We start from the raw sequence: 21,601 nt of genomic DNA on the forward strand, positions 1-21,601 counted from the left end.
GCCAGGCCATGAATGAGCACCACAACAGGTGGTACACCCCAGTATAGTAACCTGTATGGTACTATCATCTGGTACCACCGTCCTCAGCCAGGTCATGAATGAGCACCACAACAGGTGGTACACCCCAGTATAGTAACCTGTATGGTACTATCATCTGGTACCACCGTCCTCAGCCAGGTCATGAATGAGCACCACAACAGGTGGTACACCCCAGTATAGTAACCTGTATGGTACTATCATCTGGTACCACCGTCCTCAGCCAGGCCATGAATGAGCACCACAACAGGTGGTACACCCCAGTATAGTAACCTGTATGGTACTATCATCTGGTACCACCGTCCTCAGCCAGGCCATGAATGAGCACCACAAAAAAGGTTGTACACTCAAAGTTTGGAGTCAAGTTAAGACGACGACTCGAGCTTTGAGAGACTTAAGACGCCCAACACACACATCTGAAAATAATGGAAGTGATGACGTTTTGGTCCGTCCCGGACCATTATCGAACCACTGGAAGAGGTCAATATATGCGGCAAGAAAGCGAGAGGAAACATTAAAAGGTTAAAGTACAGTACGAAATAAGGTTATCAACCACATAATTGTGATTTTATATCTGCTTTGAAGGACTTGTTTATATATCTTAATATCTATTAGGACTTGCTTATATATGGAAGTATCCATGATATCTTCAGAGAGGCTGTGAGGATTTACACAAACGGGTTATTGATTGGGTTGAAAAAGATACTAGTGACTCAGGTTATTGTATGCTGACTGAAAGTGAGGTTAATCTGATAGTTCTTAGAGAGGTGGAGGAAGACAAGGAGGATCAGGAAGCACGTGGAATAAGGCTTTATCATAACACAATTTTTGTTTCTTATTATTCACATTGATATTAACATATGTAATTACTCCTTTCAGATAATGGTGAAATTGTGGATAATATCCAGGAACCCATCATAGTGGAGGAACGAAGAGAGAGGGACAGAGAGAGAGACCGTGACCGAGAAAGAGACCATGGGAGAGACAGAGACAGAGACCGTGAGCGCTCTCGTGGCAGAGACAGAGATAGAGACAGGGACCGTGAACGTGACAGGTGAGAAAACATGCGAATATTCCCCTTTATGGTAAATAATTCTGAAGCTATTTCTAAACTATGGATTACTGTATTTTTTTTTATTTTTTTGTCAGGGGTTACCAATAAATATATGAAGAAAAACACTAATGTATTGTACACAAGGGCAAGTTTTTACTGCAGCAAAATTCTCTCTACGATATGGGGTGTTCCTTTCGTATTTTAATGTACCAGGACTCCCCATTATACGAATGCCTACTACTACATGAACACTCGTTCACCCGAACAGTTTCTCGGGTCCCCATTTGTTCGACAATTCACTATCCGAATTCGCTTGCCATCTCCAGTTTTATGAGCAGTGCTACTAAAATGTCCACACGGTCATGTGGTGGCATAAGGCGATACAAAATCATCTTCCACAGCCCAATCGGGGCGACCCAAGCTGCCTCAGTAGCATTCTAGTGCCCTGGGCTAGACATGCAATGTATTCTGTGGACTTGGAGCTATTTACTAAGGAAAATTCCGTTAACAATGGTTGATAGCGAGAGGAAGAGTGGTAATGTACATGCCAAGGTAGTGGCAACACATTGGGTTACAGGTGAAGGGAGAGATGTTTGGGTTACAGATGAAGGGAGGGATGTTTGGGTTACAGATGAAGGGAGGGATGTTTGGGTTACAGATGAAGGGAGGGATATTTGGGTTACAGATGAAGGGAGGAATATTTGGGTTACAGATGAAGGGAGAGATGTTTGGGTTACAGATGAAGGGAGGGATATTTGGGCTACAGATGAAGGGAGAGATGTTTGGGCTACAGATGAAGGGAGAGATGTTTGGGTTACAGATGAAGGGAGGGATATTTGGGTTACAGATGAAGGGAGGGATATTTGGGTTACAGATGAAGGGAGAGATGTTTGGGTTACAGATGAAGGGAGGGATGTTTGGGTTACAGATGAAGGGAGGGATATTTGGGTTACAGATGAAGGGAGGGATATTTAGGTTACAGATGAAGGGAGGAATATTTGGGTTACAGATGAAGGGAGGGATATTTGGGTTACAGATGAAGGGAGAGATGTTTGGGTTACAGATGAAGGGGGAGAGATTCAAGTGCTCTTTGAAGGTGAAAATCCAACCCAAATTGCAAACACCTACAGCATGAACCACTCAACAATGAGGACTAACCTTAAAAACTAAACATGAAGTTTGCAACATTTGAAGGGCTCTGCACCACTGAAATTGATGACGGTAATGTGAAGATCACATTAATTTATTATATGGAAATATAGCTGTTAACACTGCGGACTGAGGAGCAGAATTGTCTTAGAAGTCCAATTTGTCTCGTGCTTGTACAAGGGAAAGCAAGAAGTGTTTTTGATGATTTAAAGAAGAAATTAGGTGCAACTGTTAGTGATGAAGCATTTGAAGAAATTCATGGGTGACTTAACAGATATGCTGTGTAAATTTGTCCTACTCTTATAAGAGTGAGTGGGTCGGGTGTTAATGCAGATGAGAAGTAAGCAGCCGAATTCATTCCAAGATTAGATCAAATTATTGAAGATAAAAACTGTAGTGCTTGGCAAGAGTTTATGCTGATGAAACTGGCCCTTATCATTTAATCAAGAGACCTCGCCAACCCTGTTTAGGTAAACGCGTGAAACAGGATAGCAAGACAGACAAGTGGGCCTGTGAGGGTCGAGAGAGAGACCGACACCAACAAAACAGGGCTCTGGGGTACAGACTGGATTCACACAGCTCTCACTCTGCCAACACACCAGGGCCCAGATTCATGAAGCAGTTACGCAAGCACTTACGAACCTGTACATCTTTTCACACTCTTTGGCGGCTTTGTTTACAATTATTAAACGGTCAATGAGCTCCGAAGCACCAGGAGGCTGTTTATAACAATAACAACAGTTGATTGGGAAGTTTTCATGCTTCTTAACTGTTTAATAAATGTAACAAAAGCTGTCAAAGATCGAAGAAAGATGTACAGTACACGTTCATAAGTGCTTGCATAACTGCTCCGTGAATCTGGCCCCAACTTCCTGGATCTCCCTCGGTGAGCACCAAAACCATTACTTGTCCCGTTGTGTGAATTTGGTTTGTATTCCAAGGAGCATACTTTGATGGTGTCCAGTCTGGACCCCCCCCCCCCCTTCATTACAGGCTAATTCAGGGCCCTGTTAAACTTCTATTGGGAAGGATCCAGTCTGTCTCGCATTCTGTTTCGCATATTTACCTAAACAGGGTTGGAGAGGTCTCTTGATTAAGTGATGCCTGACATACATATCCAAGGAAGAACAAACATTGCCTGGATTCAAAGCAGCAAAAGACCACTCTTAACCCTGTTGTTTGGAGGAAATTTTGCTGGTGATTGTAAACTAAAGCCTCTTCTTGTGGACCATTAAGAAAATCCCAGAGCTTTAAAGAATGTGTCAAAATTATCTCTGTCAGCAGTATTGAAGAGTTCTACCAAGGCTTGAGTAACATTTACATATTTAAAGACTGGAGTTTACACCACTTGTGTTTCAAGTGAAGTCATATTGTCATAAATACTGTATACTGTATCTATTTAAATTCTTAAGTGTGTCGGATAATGCATCGGGCACACCATATATCTTGATGATTTTAATAAAAATACCATGATTGTATTTTCACTACCAAATACAACCTCATTCCTGCGACCCTTGGAAGAGAAAGTGATAACGTCATTCCGAGCTTGTTACGTGTTTTGAACCTGCACGAGGGCCAGGCACTTCGTGCAGTAGATGGAATAGGCTCTTGCCTCAAAGAGTTCTGGAGAGGGTATGACATTTACAAGTCATTTAAGAACATTGGAGAATCGTGGGATGAAGTTATAAAGACCAACATGAATGGTTTTTGGAAAAGGTTTGTCTTCAATTTGTGAATAATTTTCAGGGTATTATGGAACAGTTGAAAGAGCTGACTGAAAATATTGTTGACTTTGCAAAGGAACTTTGAGGTGGAAGAGTGGTTGGGCACCTATTCACAGGACTCTCTGAAATAAAGATTTTATGTAGTTGAAGGCAGCAAAGGAAGCAGTACAGAGGTGGTGACTGAGGTGGTAACTCTAGCAAAACAATTCACAGTCAAGAAATTGGCAGAGGCATTTAAAATGATAGATGCGTTCAATATTTCAAGAGTGAGACGATGATTCTGCGAGATGACTAAATATCTCAGAAAGTATGTTAATATCATTGCACCCTACCAGTAACTTTACTTAGAAAATAGAAGATAGTTGTGCAGAGTAACTTGAGAACTTATTACTCAGAAAACTCAGTCTCCCGCTCAGGAAATGCCTCCATAATATTCGCTAACAGTCACTTCAGTGATTTTCAAGGAGTGACTCGATACCTTCGAATTTTGCAGCATCAAGTGACACTGTGGCACTATGGCATCTAGTGACACTGGCACTACACCATCTAGTGACACTGTGGCACTACACCATCTAGTGACACTGGCACTACACCATCTAGTGACACTGTGGCACTATGGCATCTATTGACACTGTGGCACTATGGCATCTATTGACACTGGGGCATTAGTGACACTGTGGCACTACACCATCTAGTGACACTGTGGCACTATGGCATCTAGTGACACTGTGGCACTATGGCATCTAGTGACACTGTGGCACTATGGCATCTAGTGACACTGTGGCACTATGCCATCTAGTGACACTGTGGCACTACACCATCTAGTGACACTGGCACTACACCATCTAGTGACACTGTGGCACTATGGCATCTATTGACACTGGGGCATTAGTGACACTGTGGCACTACACCATCTAGTGACACTGTGGCCTATGGCATCTAGTGACACTGTGGCACTATGGCATCTAGTGACACTGTGGCACTATGGCATCTAGTGACACTGTGGCACTATGGCATCTAGTGACACTGTGGCACTATGGCATCTAGTGACACTGTGGCACTATGCCATCTAGTGACACTGTGGCACTAATGTTTACCCACACATGGCATCTAGTTACACTGTGGCACTATGGCATCTAGTGACACTGTGGCACTATGGCATCTAGTGACAGTGACACTATGGCATCTAGTGACACTGGCACTATGGCACCTAGTGACACTGTGGCACTATGACATCTAGTGACACTGTGGCACTATGGCATCTAGTGACACTGTGGCTCTATGGCATCTAGTGACACTGTGGCACTATGGCATCTAGTGACACTGTGGCTCTATGGCATCTAGTGACACTGTGGCACTATGGCATCTAGTGACACTGTGGCACTATGCCATCTAGTGACACCATGGCACTAATGTTTACCCACACATCCCTCACATCTCAAACAGCCAGATATATTAAAGATGGACAGCCAACCTCCGCTGGCCATGCGTCACCTCCTGTCTTCTCCAGTAACTCTTCACTCCTTGAAAACAGCTGATTTTGACTAGCCCGATAACTCCATCGTTCAAGGTAAATAATATGCTTGATTTTATACATCGCAAAAATATTGGTTTTGTGATGATTTTTTTTTTGTGGTGTAGGAACGCATCCCTCACTAAATCATTATACATGTTGGGAATCTATTTACACGTTCTGAACGACAGCTTTACGAACACCTTTTCGTAACGTGAGCTGTTCATAGTTGGGAGGATGCCCTGTATATTTAATATGAATGATTGCATTCCTTGTAAAGTATTTAGACAATATCGCCGACTACCCCAGCTATACCCTTTCCAGGTATACCCCATATCTTGAAATGATTTCGGAGCTTAGTGTCCCCGCGGCCCGGTCCTCGACCAGTCCTCCTTTTTGTTACGCATCCCCAGGAAGTAGCCCATAGTAGCTGTCTAACTTGCAGGTACCTATTTACTGCTAGGTGAACAGGGGGGCATTAGGGTGAAAGAAACTCTGCCCCCATTTGTTTCCGCCTCCACTGGGGGATCGAACTCGGGACCTCAGGACTGCAAATCCCGAGCGCTGTGCACTCGGCCATCAGGGCCCGATATTCTTAGGTTACCTGTGCATTCCATCCTGCTGGCTGTGACATAACTGTGTCTTGCATCTTACACAAAACAGAAATTTCTTATAAAGTAGACATAGATATGAATAATTAAGTACAGATTTTTACACTTAATAGTAACATTCATTGTTATTTTCTCCAGGGATGGTGAGAGAGACCGTGATCGGGATCGGGAAAGACAAGATCGAGACAGAGATCGTGACCGTCGGCGTGATCGGCCTCGGAAAGATGGTGGTGGAAGTGGGCGCAACAGTGTTGACAATATGCCGCCTGGCAATGGTTTGTAACTAGATGTTGGTCTTATTAACATAATATAATCAGTGGATAATTTGTGTCACTTTAATTTTGGACCTATTTTGGCTCTCTACCAGTTGACTGCCTGTGAAGGATCTTTGCATGTTCTCCAGGTCAGCAATTTCTCCAGCTTTGAATGGTTCTGTTAGTGTGCAGCAATATTCCACCCTAGAGAGCACTAGTGTGTTCAAAAGTATCGTTGTTTTTCTGACATCTCTTGTTTGAAAGGTTCTTGTTATTCAACTTGTGATTTTTCTTTCACTTGTGACAGCTACTGTAATGTGTTCGTTTAAAAGTCAGGTCTTCCAACATGATTACTCTGAAATCTTTTATATTGCTTTTTCTTTCAATAGTGTGATTTGACTGCGTTTTATATGTGGTTCTGTTTTGATATTTTTGTTTTTGCCCATAGTGCAGTAGCTGGAACTTAACCTTATTAAACTTAACCTTATTAAATATCATGCTATTTTCTGTGGGCCATTCAAAAATCTGATTAATTAACATTAAATTGGAGGTTTGCTGCGTCCTCTATATTGTCTACTCTAATGAAAAATGTGGTGTCAACTGCAAAGGATGATCAGTACTATAGTTTGTATCCTTGTATATATATCTGATATGAGAATGAGAAGAAGTACCAGAACACGCACTGTATCTTGGGGGGACCGAGCTTTTAATGGTGGACGATTTGAATTTTACTTTGTTGACTTACACTCTGGGTTTTGTTAATTAGGAGGATAAAGATCCATTTCCCTACTTTGCCAGTAATTCCTTCTGTGTGCTATAACACCATGATCACATTTGTTGAAAGCTTCAGCAAAATCTGTGTATTGGCATTTTGCTCATCTTCCATGACATCTAAGGCCATGTCATAAGGGTCCCGCAATGGTGAGAGGCAGGAATACCTTGTACTGAACCCCATGTTGTCCGGGGTGGTCGTGCCAGGGCTTGAGTTTTGGTAGGTCGAAGTGGGCCTTTGTTACCAGTTTCGGAACCAGTGTGTCCTCCGGGGCTTTCTACTTGTGGTCAGCGCGGTGGTCGTTCTGTGTAGAAGAGGGCTTTTTGGAGGTCACGTCGACCCTTTTACGGGGTGATAGGAGGGAGGCTGGCTCTGTTTGCCCATGCTTGGTCTCACGATTTGTAGGCTTTTCGTGTCGTCTCTTCCAGCTTTTCGTGGCATTGGGTGGCTCCTCGTCTTCCTCCTCCTCCTCTTCCTCCTCCTCCTCCTTCCTCCTCCTCCCTCCTTCCTCCTCCTCCCTCCTTCCTCCTCCTCCCTCCTCCTTCCTCCTCCTCCTCCTTCCTCCTCCTCCTCCTTCCTCCTCCTCCTCCTTCCTCCTCCTCCTCCTTCCTCCTCCTCCTCCTTCCTCCTCCTCCTCCTTCCTCCTCCTCCTTCCTCCTCCTTCCTCCTCCTCCTCCTTCCTCCTCCTCCTCCTTCCTCCTCCTCCTCCTCCTCCCTCCTCCTCCTCCTCCTCCTCCTCCTTCCTCCTCCTCCTTCCTCCTCCTCCTCCTCCTCCTCCTCCTTCCTCCTCCTCCTCCTCCTCCTCCTCCTTCCTCCTCCTCCTCCTCCTTCCTCCTCCTCCTCCTCCTCCTTCCTCCTCCTCCTTCCTCCTCCTCCTTCCTCCTCCTCCTTCCCCCTCTTCCTCCTCTTCCTCCTCTTCCTCCTCCTCCTCCTGTTGGGGGTTCAGTGTAGGCTGGGCAGGCTTCTTCCCCATCTCTGTAGGGTCATCTTGGAGTGGGTTTACTTGGGCGTAGTCAAAAACGACTTCATCCCTCAAGTGGGTCTCTCGCGTGTTTCCTGTTCCGAACTGGGACTGTGCAGATCTTTGACTCATTCTGGACTTGTCCCATCTGAACCATTTGATTCCTTGCCCCTCCGTTTGAATGACTATGTTGTCCCAGGTCTGGCTTCTTCTCAAGCCGGGTGCTTAGATGCTTTCTCTGGACCTCAAGGACACATATTGGCACGTTCCTATTCATCTGGGGTTTAGGGATTGGTTTGGTTTTGTGGTCAGGCATCAGGCTTACCGCTTTCGTTGCCTTCCATTTGGTCAGAATCTGCCACCTCGTTTTCATGCGTTTAACAAAGGTCGTGGTGACCCATCTTCATCTGCTAGGTATTCGGGTTCTGGGCTACCTCGACGACTGGTTGGTATGGGCATCCAGCTGGTCTGCGTGTCTGCAAGCCAGGGATGTGCTTTTTTCCTAGTTTGCTGGGTTTGCATTCCTGGTGAATTGGTAAAGTCCCATCTGGTTCCATCCCTGGTTCAGACTTAGCTGGACTTAGTGTGGGATTCTCAGACTGCGTTCGTTTTTCTCCCTCCTGTGGCTTTTCTTTGGATGCAGTCTCATAGTCTGCTGTTTTGAATGGGGTCCGGGTCACTCGGTGGTTGCTCGAGGAGCTGTGCAGGAGCCAGAAATTTGCCTTGCTGGCTTTTCTGCTTGGGTAGGGTTTGGCTTTGGAGGCTGTTCTGTTATCTTCGGGGCAGCCCCTTTCGCCACTCTCGCTCTCGCTGGGTTTGGACTCGGGTCCTTGTGTCGGTTGATGCGTCTTCAATTTATTCTTCGTTTTTTGGGGGGTTCGGTGCCATGACGCCTTCTCCTTCCATCACGTGATGTGTTCACAGATGCCTCGCCTCTCGGCTTGGGGTTTGTGACCAGTGTTCACCTGGCTGGCCAAGGGCATTGAGCTCCGTCCTTTCATTGGGCTCACAGCATGGTGCGGGAGTGTGTGGCTGTGTGGCAAGTGCTGCGGCAGATTCGGTAGCCTTGGGGCTCTATGTTCCTGCTCCATCATACTGTTCCCCCTGGGGTTCATTGTCTCAACTGGGGAGTGGGGGTGGGGGGCTCTACTGTTGAGTTCTCGGGGTTTAGCTCTCTGTGCTGTTCACATTCGGGGGGGGGGGGGGATGCCCAACGTCCTGGCGAATGGCCTGTCTCTTCATTCCTCTTTCCACGGAGTGGATGGTCGACACCGCCTCCTTCCTTTGACTTTGTCGGACGTTCGGCCATCCGGAGGTGGACCTCTTCATGTCGGCTTGGTCCCGGCTCCATTCCCTGACTGCGAGGCCTTCGCGGTAGACGCTTTCCGGCAGGACTGGTCGAAGTGGGGGTTCCTGTACCTTTATTTCTAGGTCCAGCTGTTGCTTCAGGTTCTGGCTCGGATTGAATCCTTTCATGGGAGAGTGGTTCTCCTGGCCCCATGGTGGCCGGCCCAGCCTTGGTTTCAGGTGCTGCTTGCACGGTGTCTGAACCCAAGCGTTTTTCCATGGCTCTGCCTCTTACAGCAGGTCGGGCCGGTGAGGTATCTCTCTGGTTCGACTTACTCTTCCGCTCTTCGCATCTGTTTTCTCTTGATGCGGGTATATTGCCATTTATATGGGTGGTTTCATTGATGGTGTCCCACCTGCTGTCATCCTCTCAGCGACAGTATGAAGTCTCCTGGCGGTCTTTCTGCCATTTCCTTTCCCTTAGTAGGGTTTTGTCAGTATCTGTTCCGGTTGTTTTGTCCTTTCTTGACTCTTACAGGACCGGCGTCTTATGCCAGATACTGCCACTTGTTATCATGTGGCGTTGGCGGAGCCGCTCCAGCTTGCGTCGGGGTGGATGATGCTTCCGCTCCATTCCCAAAGCGCTCGTGCATTTTTCCATCTCCGGGTGGAAAAATGTTTCCTACAGCATGTCACCCTTGTCTCATCTCTCTCTGACCATGTTGTCTACTGCATGTCACCCTTGTCTCATCTCTGCCCATGTTGTCTACTGCATGTCACCCTTGTCTCATCTCTCACTGACCACGTTGTCTACTGCATGTCACCCTTGTCTCATCTCTCACTGCCCATGTTGTCTACTGCATGTCACCCTTGTCTCATCTCTCACTGCCCATGTTGTCTACTGCATGTCACCCTTGTCTCATCTCTCTCTGCCCATGTTGTCTACTGCATGTCACCCTTGTCTCATCTCTCTCTGCCCATGTTGTCTACTGCATGTCACCCTTGTCTCATCTCTCTCTGCCCATGTTGTCTACTGCATGTCACCCTTGTCTCATCTCTCTCTGCCCATGTTGTCTACTGCATGTCACCCTTGTCTCATCTCTCACTGACCATGTTGTCTACTGCATGTCACCCTTGTCTCATCTCTCTCTGCCCATGTTTCCTACAGCATGTCACCCTTGTCTCATGTTTTGCCAGCTTGTCATTAATGTATACTGAGACAGATCTCTCTCACTATACAGTAATTATTTTTGCACTACATTCATTAGGCGTAACTCTGTAGCCATAAGGATGTGGCACGATTGGCCCCACATTCCTTGTGGCAGATGAGCAGTACTGTACAGTAGATGCAAGGGGGATGGGATTCATCTTCTCTCCTACTTTTCTATAGGTGATGTTCACCTTTCCTCTGTACAAATATCCATTCAACGCATAATTCGCCTAAGTGTAATTACCCAAGTGACAAGAAGAAAGTGTAGGATGAGAGCTGTGCTCCGTGGTGTGCCCTCTGCTGAGTACTTTGTCATGTGACGCTTTTACGAGTACTTTGTCATGTGACGCTTTTACGAGTACTTTGTCATGTGGCGCTTTTACGAGTACTTTGTCATGTGGCGCTTTTACGAGTACTTTGTCATGTGGCGCTTTTACGAGTACTTTGTCATGTGGCGCTTTTACGAGTACTTTGTCATGTGGCGCTTTTACGAGTACTTTGTCATGTGGCGCTTTTACGAGTACTTTGTCATGTGGCGCTTTTACGAGTACTTTGACATGTGGCGCTTTTACGAGTACTTTGACATGTGACACTTTGAGACTTACCGTTGGTTTTGGCATGCACTGCCTTCTTCTCACCTAACTTGTTGCAGGCTTCTACAGTTCCATGAAAGATGGTGAGAATTAAATAGGGGTTTTCTACCGGGTCACTGGTTCCTGCAATTCAGTACAGTATTGTACTAGTAGGGAGATGACCTGGTGACTCGACTTGCTGTGTTGCACAAAGTTGGATTAGCGGTGTACAGTACAGCGCTTACATATGTTGACAAACTTGCAAATTTAGTTTTAACATTTTCAAATTATTATTTATGGTACTTAGTTTATCTATTGTTGAAGATCATTTTAGTGTTTACTTATTTCCTGTCTAGGTAATGCACAAGTACCACCCATGGATGGCAACCAGGCGGGCTTTGGGCCCATGGGTCCAGGACCGGGGCCATTGGGGACCAATGTGGGGTCCTGCTGGAGGACCCATGGGCCCATTAGGACCTATGGGACCAATGGGAGGGCCAATGGGTCCTATGGGACCAATGGGAGGGCCAATGGGTCCCATGGGACCAATGGGGCCAATGGGACCACCTGGCGAAGGTCCACCAATGGTAAGTTATATCTTACTTTGTTTGTTCTCTATTAGCAAGCGTAAATAAACACTTGGATGTTGAGCAAACCACACACTAGAAAGTGAAGAGACAACGATGTTTCGGTCCGTCTTGGACCATTATCAAGTTGATTTTGTGTATTGAGCTGCACACAATCGACTTGAGAATGGTCTAAGACGGACCGAAACGTCGTCGTCCCTTCACTTTCTAGTGCGTGGTTTGGTCAACATTTTTCAGCCACGTTATTGTGACTCCTCATCTGCAATCACTTTGATCTAGCTTCATCAATTCATTCTATAATTTGTTTACATTGTAGATGAATTAATGATTACTTGGCGATAATTTAGATACACAGGGTTAATCTTTACCATCTTATGTACCGACATTTACAATCTGTGTGTGTGTTTGTGATCTCTCTCTCCTTTGTTGCGTAAATACACAGGGTTAATCTTTACCATCTATGTACCGACATTTACAATCTGTGTGTGTGGTTGTGATCTCTCTCTTCTTTGTTGCGTAAATACACAGGGTTAATCTTTACCATCTTATGTACCGACATTTACAATCTGTGTGTGTGTTTGTGATCTCTCTCTTCTTTGTTGCGTAACTGTTGAGCTCTAGGATTTAGGTGTTTTGAAATCTGTTGAGCTTTTATGTGCACATTATTTACTTAGAGTTGTGTTAAGATTGTGTTAATATTAATTTCGATAACTTCAAAATTTTGTGTTTCAAGTTCTTTAGTAGCATTCTTTCTTGGATAACTATTGAAGCTGTGCAATGGAATTGAACCTGCCTCCCTAAATCTCTCAGCCGCGTTCTTGTGCTTTCATTGCGACCTTTATTGGATTTGGAAGCTTTTATTCCCGTAGCATTTCAATTTGATAACTTGACAATTATGATTTACATGTATGCTTATCTCATATCCAGTTGCCACAGCTGTTCTGTGGTTAGGTATAGTATCTCATTTTCATGGGGGTGGGGAGGCAAGAGTCTCCAGGAAAACAACAGAACAACATAGGAATAATGTTAAAGATACTCGAAAAAAGATACTCGTTCTCTATACCTCCACACTAATCTGCACCACGTAGAATTTGCAAATTTATACTCTGGCAAAAGATCCATGGTAGTACTTCATATGACTGAAGTTTTATGAACTTCATATGACTAAAGTCTCCTCACACTTTTACTGACAAGTGAAATCTGTGCACACACAGGGTAAGGAGGAACACAAGGGGCGGGGGAAAGGTCGCAACAGTATGTTATGTTCTAAATGGGGCTTTTCATATGCATTGAAAGCCTTGCTTCCCAGCTATCCCACTCATTGTTTCCTTAGGCAAGATTCAGAGCAGAAGCTCCCAAATAAGACAAAAAGTGTTACATCTGTCCAGCAGAAAGACAAAAGATTGAATTGGCAGGAAGTGTCCAGTGGCCTAAAATGTGGTATGCAAGGTACCTAATCATCCATGGTGGAAGATGAGAGGCTTACCTGGAACACAGGTGGGGAACCCGAGGGATGAACTGGGTTGTAAACTTGCAGTAGGCTTGCAGAAGTCCTCCTGCTCATAATAGACAGCATGGAGAAGATGCCATCGGGGTTTCAACATATTACAGGTGGTGTGCACGGAGCTATGTCCAGCTTTCTATAGAAAAGGGTTCCCGTGCTCATCAGGGAAAGTCTACACTGGACACAGTAACCCCAAAACAATCGTACACTCTGAAATGAGACAAAATTGTACAAACATGCTAATAAAACCTCTCAGTACAAATGACAACATACACAATGGGTGTTCCCATATCTTGATTACCTTAGAAGGCCTAGAGTCAGCAAATTAACACAAAATATTAATGATCTCATTAACCCTTTGGCTGTGATCATGTGTAACCTTATCCCTATTGAGGGTTAAAGTGCAAATTTATTTATAGATATATAAATGGTATTACAGTATACAAAATAATACGTGAGCATAAAAAAAGAAAAAAGTGAGCATTAGACAGATTGCTAGAAAGTGCCAGGTCAGCTGGGTTGGAAGGGATATGTGGGCCTGCAGGCCACTGCCAGTAACAGTTTTACAGATCAGTTTGCAGATTCACGAAGCAGTTACGCAAGCACTTACGAACCAGTCCATCTTTTCTCAATCTTTGGCGGCTTTGTTTCCAATTATTAAACAGTTAATGAGCTCCGAAGTACCAGGAGGCTGTTTATAACAATATGGGATTGGGAAGTTTTCCTGCTTGTAAACTGTTTAATAAATGTAACCAAAGCTGTCAAAGATTGAGGAAAGATGTACACGTTCGTAAGTACTGTACATGCATAACTGCTTTGTGGATCTGGGTCCCAGGACTCCTCTACAAAATGTTGACATCAGGCTTGGCTGTAGAAGAATAATTTTCAAAACCCATTGTATAAGTCGAGTGTATTTAATGTACTGTATGTCGTATTTGGTGTATGCAGATGTTAGTGATTTTAGCCTTGAGATTTATGTAGACTAGTGTAGTTGGAAATTTTATTTGTGTGAGAGAAGAAATTGTTTATTTGTGAGAGAGAAGAGATTGTTTATTTGTGAGAGAGAGGAGATTGTTTGAGAGAGAGGAGATTGTTTGAGAGAGGAGATTGTTTGAGAGAGGAGATTGTTTGAGAGAGGAGATTGTTTGAGAGAGGAGATTGTTTGAGAGAGGAGATTGTGAGGAGAAAAGTGGATCTGGACAAACATAAGTTTATGGTGGGAGAAGTAGAGGAAAATTGTGTGTGAAATATATGTGACTTGTTAACTGTTGGAAGTGTTTGATCAGTTTGAATTCCTGGTGCTTACTTATCAGTGACTTTGTTAGGGGGGGGGGGGTAGGAACTGAGATCTAGCTCTTTGTGCCCCACACCTTTTAGCCTTGTTCATTACCTCACTTAAGATTAAAGTTTTTCATCATATTTTTAAATTTGTGGATGGAATTGGCTTCAACAACCTCATCCTTCAATGCACTCCACTTGCCTACCACCCATTCAGGAATATGAGAATTTTTCTTATGACTCTTCAGCTTAGTTTGCATGTCTAGCTTCCAACAAGTGTCCTCTTGTCCGTACTTTTTTTTTTAAGTTAAATAATCTTGAGGTTATCTTGAGATGATTTCGGGGCTTTAGTGTCCCCGCGGCCCGGTCCTCGACCAGGCCTCTACCCCCAGGAAGCAGCCCGTGACAGCTGAATAAGCTTCCTTTATCTATTTTATTTATCTGCCTAAAGATCTTGTATGTAGTTTTCATATCCCATTTCTTCTTCTCTCATCTAAGGCTGTGAGGGAGAGTTCTCTTCACTTGTACTCATAGTTGAGGCCTCTTAATTCTGGTACTAATTTAGTTGTAAAACCTCTAAACTTTCTCAGGTTTGTGTTTGTGCTTCACAAGGTGTGTGGGGTTCCATGCTGGCGCTGCATACTCAAGTAATGGTCTCATATAGGAAGTGTGTGTATGGACTTGAAAGCCTCCTTGTTTAGGTTCTTAAATGACATTGTTATGTTTGCTAACTTCCCATATGCTACTGATGTTATCCTGTTCACATTAACTACCAGTGTTAATATTGGGATTATATCTACTCCCAGGTATTTTCCTTTTAATGTTACTTGTAATTGCTTTCCCTTTATGGTATAGTTAAATATAGTTCTCTGGTCACCCTTACCCACTTTCATTGCACTTATTTGGATTGAATTCCAGCAGCTATTTATCTATACACTGCTGAAATTTGTCAAGGTCTTCTTGCAGTACCCTACAGTCCTCTTCAGTTCTTACTCTCTTCATTATCATTTGTAAACAACAAAATATACTAGCTCACTCTCACTGCGAGGTCATTTACATGCGAGTAATTACAGTGGAAATTGTGCTAATGAAGTTGTGTGTTGAGGAAGGAAAGTGGCTGATGCAGTGAAAGGCCCAGTTAGAAAAACGAATATTAGATTAGAACTCCGGGCTCGGGAGTAGAAGAACTCCCGAAACCCGGAGCAGGTATGTTCCAGGTAGTAGGTGCAGCCAGAGAACTGCAAATAGGAATGCTTGTGTTGACCTTTCTGTACAGACGCAAGATGGTGTGTGGTACTGACGTGAAAATCCAAGAATTTAAGTGCCACAAGTATACGATTTAAGAAGTTTTTTAAATTTTGCATTAGGAGAATAGATAATCAGGAATGAAAATGTCAGGAAGTTGTTGTTGCAGGGTATACACGCTGTGGCTATACCTCTCAATCCTTAGTCAACTCGAGTATAGTTGAAGAGTGTATTGCCCTCTGCAATATCTGTATTTAAAGCTGTGTATAGATTGTGCTTCCATGACACATTTTCTGAGTTCATTGTAATTTTTCACTGTTCTGTCACTTGAGAACATTCTATCTAATATGGAGTGAAATTGTTCATAAATACCAAGATTGATGAATGTACACTGAGGGGATTTTGTAGAACTAATTGATGAGGGTTGACGGGCAGGTGAAGTGTGTTTATTGAAGTGAATGTAAAGGTAGAGAATGATGGAAGAAGGGGGGGCAGGATGAGTGTGTGAGGAAGCTGTGTGTGTGTGTAAAGAGGGCAGGATGAGTGAGTGAGGAAGCTGTGTGTGTGTGTAAAGAGGGCAGGATGAGTGAGTGAGGAAGCTGTGTGTGTGTGTAAAGAGGGCAGGATGAGTGTGTGAGGAAGCTGTGTGTGTGTGATGAGGACAGGATGAGGAAGCTGTGTGTGTGTGTGATGAGGACAGGATGAGTGAGTGAGGAAGCTGTGTGTGTGTGATGAGGACAGGATGAGTGTGTGAGGAAGTTGTGTGTGTGTGTAAAGAGGACAGGATGAGTGTGTGAGGAAGTTGTGTGTGTGTGATGAGGACAGGATGAGTGAGTGAGGAAGCTGTGTGTGTGTGTAAAGAGGACAGGATGAGTGAGTGAGGAAGTTGTGTGTGTGTGATGAGGACAGGATGAGTGAGTGAGGAAGCTGTGTGTGTGTGATGAGGACAGGATGAGTGTGTGAGGAAGCTGTGTGTGTGTGTAAAGAGGACAGGATGAGTGAGTGAGGAAGCTGTGTGTAGTATAAAGAGGGACAGGATGAGTGATGTGAGGAAGCTTGTGAGTGTGTGTAAAGAGGACAGGATGAGTGATGTGAGGAAGCTGTGTGTGTGTGTAAAGAGGGACAGGATGAGTGAGTAAGGAAGCTGTGCGTAGTGTGTAAAGAGGGACAGGATGAGTGTGTGAGGAAGCATGTGTGTGTGTAAAGAGGACAGGATGAGTGTGTGAGGAAGCTGTGAGTGTGTGTAAAGAGGGACAGGATGAGTGATGTGAGGAAGCTAGTGTGAGTGTGTAAAGAGGACAGGATGAGTGTAGTGAGGAAGCAGTGTGTGTGTGTAAAGAGGGCAGGATGAATGTGTGAGGAAGCTGTGTGTGTGTGTAAAGAGCGCAGGATGAGTGAGTGAGGAAGCTGTGTGTGTGTATAAAGAGGGCAGGATGAGTGAGTGAGGAAGCTATGTGTGTGTGTGTAAAGAGGACAGGATGAGTGTGTGAGGAAGCAGTGTGTGTGTAAAGAGGGCAGGATGAGTGTGTGAGGAAGCTGTGTGTGTGTGTAAAGAGGGCAGGATGAGTGTGTGAGGAAGCTGTGTGTGTGTGTAAAGAGGGCAGGATGAGTGAGTGAGGAAGCTGTGTGTGTGTATAAAGAGGGCAGGATGAGTGAGTGAGGAAGCTGTGTGTGTGTGTAAAGAGGACAGGATGAGTGTGTGAGGAAGCAGTGTGTGTGTAAAGAGGGCAGGATGAGTGTGTGAGGAAGCTGTGTGTGTGTGTAAAGAGGGCAGGATGAGTGTGTGAGGAAGCTGTGAGTGTGTGTAAAGAGGGCAGGATGAGCGAGTGAGGAAGCAGTGTCAGTGTAAAGAGGACAGGATGAGTGAGTGAGGAAGCAGTGTGTGTGTCAGTGTAAAGAGGACAGGATGAGTGAGTGAGGAAGCAGTGTCAGTGTAAAGAGGACACAGGTTGTAGCGAGAGACAAGAATGGATGCCAGCAGTGTATAAGGAGGGAGTGACTGTGTGTGTGCACGTGCTACATATGACAGAGGAGCATTGTGTACCTGGTCGTATGCAGCTGTGGACAACGGCTGGAGCGTGCTGGTACTTGCTTGTCCCTCGGTGCTCTGTACTGTGATTTGTATAGTAAATGGACAAGTGATTTTTTTTTTTTTTAAGTTGGTAACCTTCTTTCACTAGACTGTTCACCTGTTTTTCTTCTCTGGGCTACTGCCTCCCCATGCTATGGGTATAGACAATAGGGTAATGGGGATGTAAATAAAAAAAATGTAGTGTTCATTTAAATGTTTATTTATTCCCAGAGTTTGGCAGCCTTTTATAATTTCTGCTCATACTTGCTGTGCTGGTTTCATTGACTGGTGAACTATTTTGCCCCCAAAAATGCCACAATTGTTGTTTATAGGTCATAAGGTGGTATACTCAACATGGCAGCTTGAGGTGAATAATGTTGTAACCCACATGTTAGGGTTTGTATTTTGGTATATATAGTGTATTGAGTAGTTGTTATAGCTGTTGACCATTTGTGGGGCACAAGTAATCCTCTTATGTTTTTAAATCACTATAAATCTTTGCATTATTTGCATATTTGGTGATGTGCTGCTGGGTGTATTTGTCAGTGTGACTGTTGGTGGTGTTGTTGTTCGAAATGTTTTTGTCAGTGTGATGGGCACTTTACTCAAAACATTATTATAGTTGGATTCTACTCTTATTTAGGAAGACTCTCTGCTTTCTGTGTTTCAGCCTTTATTTTATCCATTCCAGTATTTTGCCAGTGATTCCATGTGCTTGGATTTTATGGGCAAGAATTTTGATGAGACCCTTGGAGAAGCCGATGTACAGGACATCGACCAGAATTCATTGGTTAGTGTAGTTGATTACAGTCTCCAGAAAACTTGGCAGGTTTGTTGGACAAGATTTATTTTTCACAGAATCCATGTTGCGATGCTTTGACATGTCTCTTGCATCAGGATATGGTTGACATTTGGTTCCCATTAAAATTTGTCTATGAGGTTACAGATAAGATAATGGAGATTTGGCAGTAGTTTTCTGGTGTGCTTCTGCCCTTCTTGAAGATTGGAGACGTGTGTGTGTGTGTACGTCCAGTCTTGAGACACACGTCCTTGCTTTAGATGTTGTCTGAGAAGGAGCTTTAATCATGATTCAGGCAACATGGGAGTCATTATATATATATATCACTTTTCTCGGTGAAATTCAGGCACTGTGAGAGTTGTATCGACTTGATTCGGTGTGATTGAGTTAGTGTGGAGGTCGTGTAGTGTGCGTTACACTTCTTTGTTTATGGTCGATCGAGGAGGGATACATTGTGTGCGTCTTAACCTCCAAGTTAAGACACTCGGTCTGCCTTGTGTGAGTGAGAAATAATTGTTTCTGGATTAGTGGTGGTGTTTAGGATGAAAGAAGCACGATTAAGAAATTGTTAAGGAAAATATTTAGGGTAATCTATTGTGTGAACAAAATACTAGTGTATTGATTGATGGTGTGTCATACATACAATGCAGTGCAGTATAAAATTGATATAAAATAAAAAAATATTTAACTTCTAATGAAGAATTAAAGCTCGCTTACTAAACACAATCATATACTGAACAGTACAGTACCAATAAAATCTTGAACAACTGGAAAAATGATTTTTTGTTTGAAGTTTATGAACAAATTGCGTATTGTAATCACTTTATTCTCTCGCATGTGTTTTTTGGATGACACAATACGATACGTCCACAAACGTGCACTTGTGTCCCAGTGATTTACTATATACTCTATATCACATTTGTATAATTTCACTAAACATAAATTTTTGTAATTTTATGGTGGAAATTAATCAGATCTGGTGCCTTAGAAGTAGAGCTTAGCAAATAGATCATGGGGGGGTCAACACCTTTACCAATACAGTACACTGTTGCAGTCCACATGACAATAGCTGAGTATCCCTTATGTGTCTGTGATGATTTCTGATCTCTAATACTCCTCCCTGACTGGGCAGTCAGGCAAGGACACACTAATCTCCTCATGATCTAAACTGTTACTTATACCGGGATAGTGTCCTTATTGGTAAGGGATGGATGGGGGGAGAGGGAAGGTTGTGGTGTTGGCTTATAGGACTAGAGAAAGATGTGGTATACTTTCACATTTTACCTGCCTGTTATACTGGGGTGATGTATACTAGTTCCTTGAAGTTAGCTGCATTGAGATAGTTCCAGACCTATGTCACATGAAGCTTTACCAGTCGTTAATGGTCTACCAGAAACCAAGGACCAAAACCTGGCTCCCTAACAGAGGTGCAGGATGCTGGGTATTCATGATCACTCCCACCATAATAACAACAAACCCCCAGAAAGAAAGAGAAGCAAGACAGACTGTATAGTTCTCAGAAAGTAAACAAAGAAGGCAGCAAATGATGAGGCAAATGATGCACTTATTACCTAGGTTATAGACCTACTGGTAACAGGTAACCACCACTCAATGGCAGCACTATAGTACTCAACTAGGTGAGCATCATGGGAGCGATATATATATCAACAATCAGCAGTTCTTTGCTTGATGTTAGACGTGCCCGACAACTTCACGAGTTGCTAACTCTTCTGGTTCCAGATAGTCTAGATAAGTAATTACCTAAGTGTAGTTACAGGATGAGAGCTATGTTCGTGGTGTCCCGTCTTCCCAGTACTCTTTGTCGTATAACACTTTTAAGCATCCCTGAGCAGCAAGTCCCACTTGGGGATGCTTAAAATGAATTTCATGATCCATGGCTGCTTACCCCTTCCCTGCTGTGTGTTTGTTTTGCCAAGATAATTACCTGTCTTGACAGTTTGGTTGGCCTGGGTCCCTCATTCCTATGGGGTTTGTCTGGTAAATTTGGCTGTATCTTTATGGCTTTCCGTCTGATTCCATATTTTTTCGGTTTTCCAGGATATGCTTCAGTGTTCTTAGACTTTGGTGGCTATTCCTTTTGCCTCATTCAAGTGGCCTGCTTGGTCCAGGGGGCCCTTCTCACCCATGTGTTTGTGCCCCATGGTCAGTGCTAGACTTCAGTTTTGGTCAGCTGACTCTCAGGCTGAAGCTGCTTTTCGCTGCAAATCCCCCAGCTGTTCTTTTCTGATCAAGTTTCCGACCGTCGTGTCTGACACTTGTGACATGTCGTAGTCGTTTCCTCTGCCAGTTTTGCTTTGGTCAGCTTTGATTCACTGTCTCTACATACTTTAGTGTACCTAATGCCATGGCAGAGTTGAAAGCTGCTGAGCCATCCATTAGAGTAAGAGCACTGCTCAAGTGGTGCTGTGTACGGTTGCTGAGCAAACTAGTTTCATCTTTATTGCACATTTTTATTTATACTGCCTGCTGCACCTGTTATCCAAACTTTTTTATCCAAGAAAAAAAAAAACCAATCGGGTAACAGACATTTTCGGCTAACAGGCGTTCATAAAACACGTGGCTGACTGTGGTGTTTGTGATTGTAGATTTATAAAACAAGTTACCAGGTAACACTAGAGACATGGGCTAGCTGGATTGTTTCAAGGGTAGGATAGACATTAGGTGTGTAAAACAGTTTGGGTGGATAGAAATTAAAGTTGACTCATGTGGGCCAATAGTCCTTTTGCAATTTCTTTTATTCGTATGATCTCTGTAGTCACTGCTATATAGGCACAATATTATCATTACAATACACACAGTCACGCACACAGACATTTACTGATTTATTTTTATTATTTCTGTATTTTACTGGCATGCTACACTTGGATTTTAATACAGTATACAGTTCACTGCTTTTATCATATTGACTTCATTCAATGTCTCAACTTGTTAGACTAAAGTTTGGTATTGATAG

At 43.8% G+C, this 21,601-nt stretch overlaps 1 protein-coding gene across 1 annotated transcript in view; it reads left to right on the forward strand.

Annotated features, from left to right (window-relative positions):
* The window catches only part of LOC123770576 (ecto-NOX disulfide-thiol exchanger 2), a 78,527-nt gene that overhangs the window by 17,762 nt on the left and 39,164 nt on the right, over positions 1-21,601 (forward strand). The window contains 5 exon segments of the mRNA XM_069301836.1: positions 916-1,090; positions 6,226-6,362; positions 11,500-11,570; positions 11,572-11,730; positions 18,520-18,618. Coding sequence (XP_069157937.1) covers positions 916-1,090; positions 6,226-6,362; positions 11,500-11,570; positions 11,572-11,730; positions 18,520-18,618 — 641 coding nt within the window.

The sequence above is a fragment of the Procambarus clarkii genome, chromosome 46 (genome assembly GCF_040958095.1).
Source record: "Procambarus clarkii isolate CNS0578487 chromosome 46, FALCON_Pclarkii_2.0, whole genome shotgun sequence".
NCBI classification, from domain to species: Eukaryota; Metazoa; Arthropoda; class Malacostraca; order Decapoda; family Cambaridae; genus Procambarus; species Procambarus clarkii.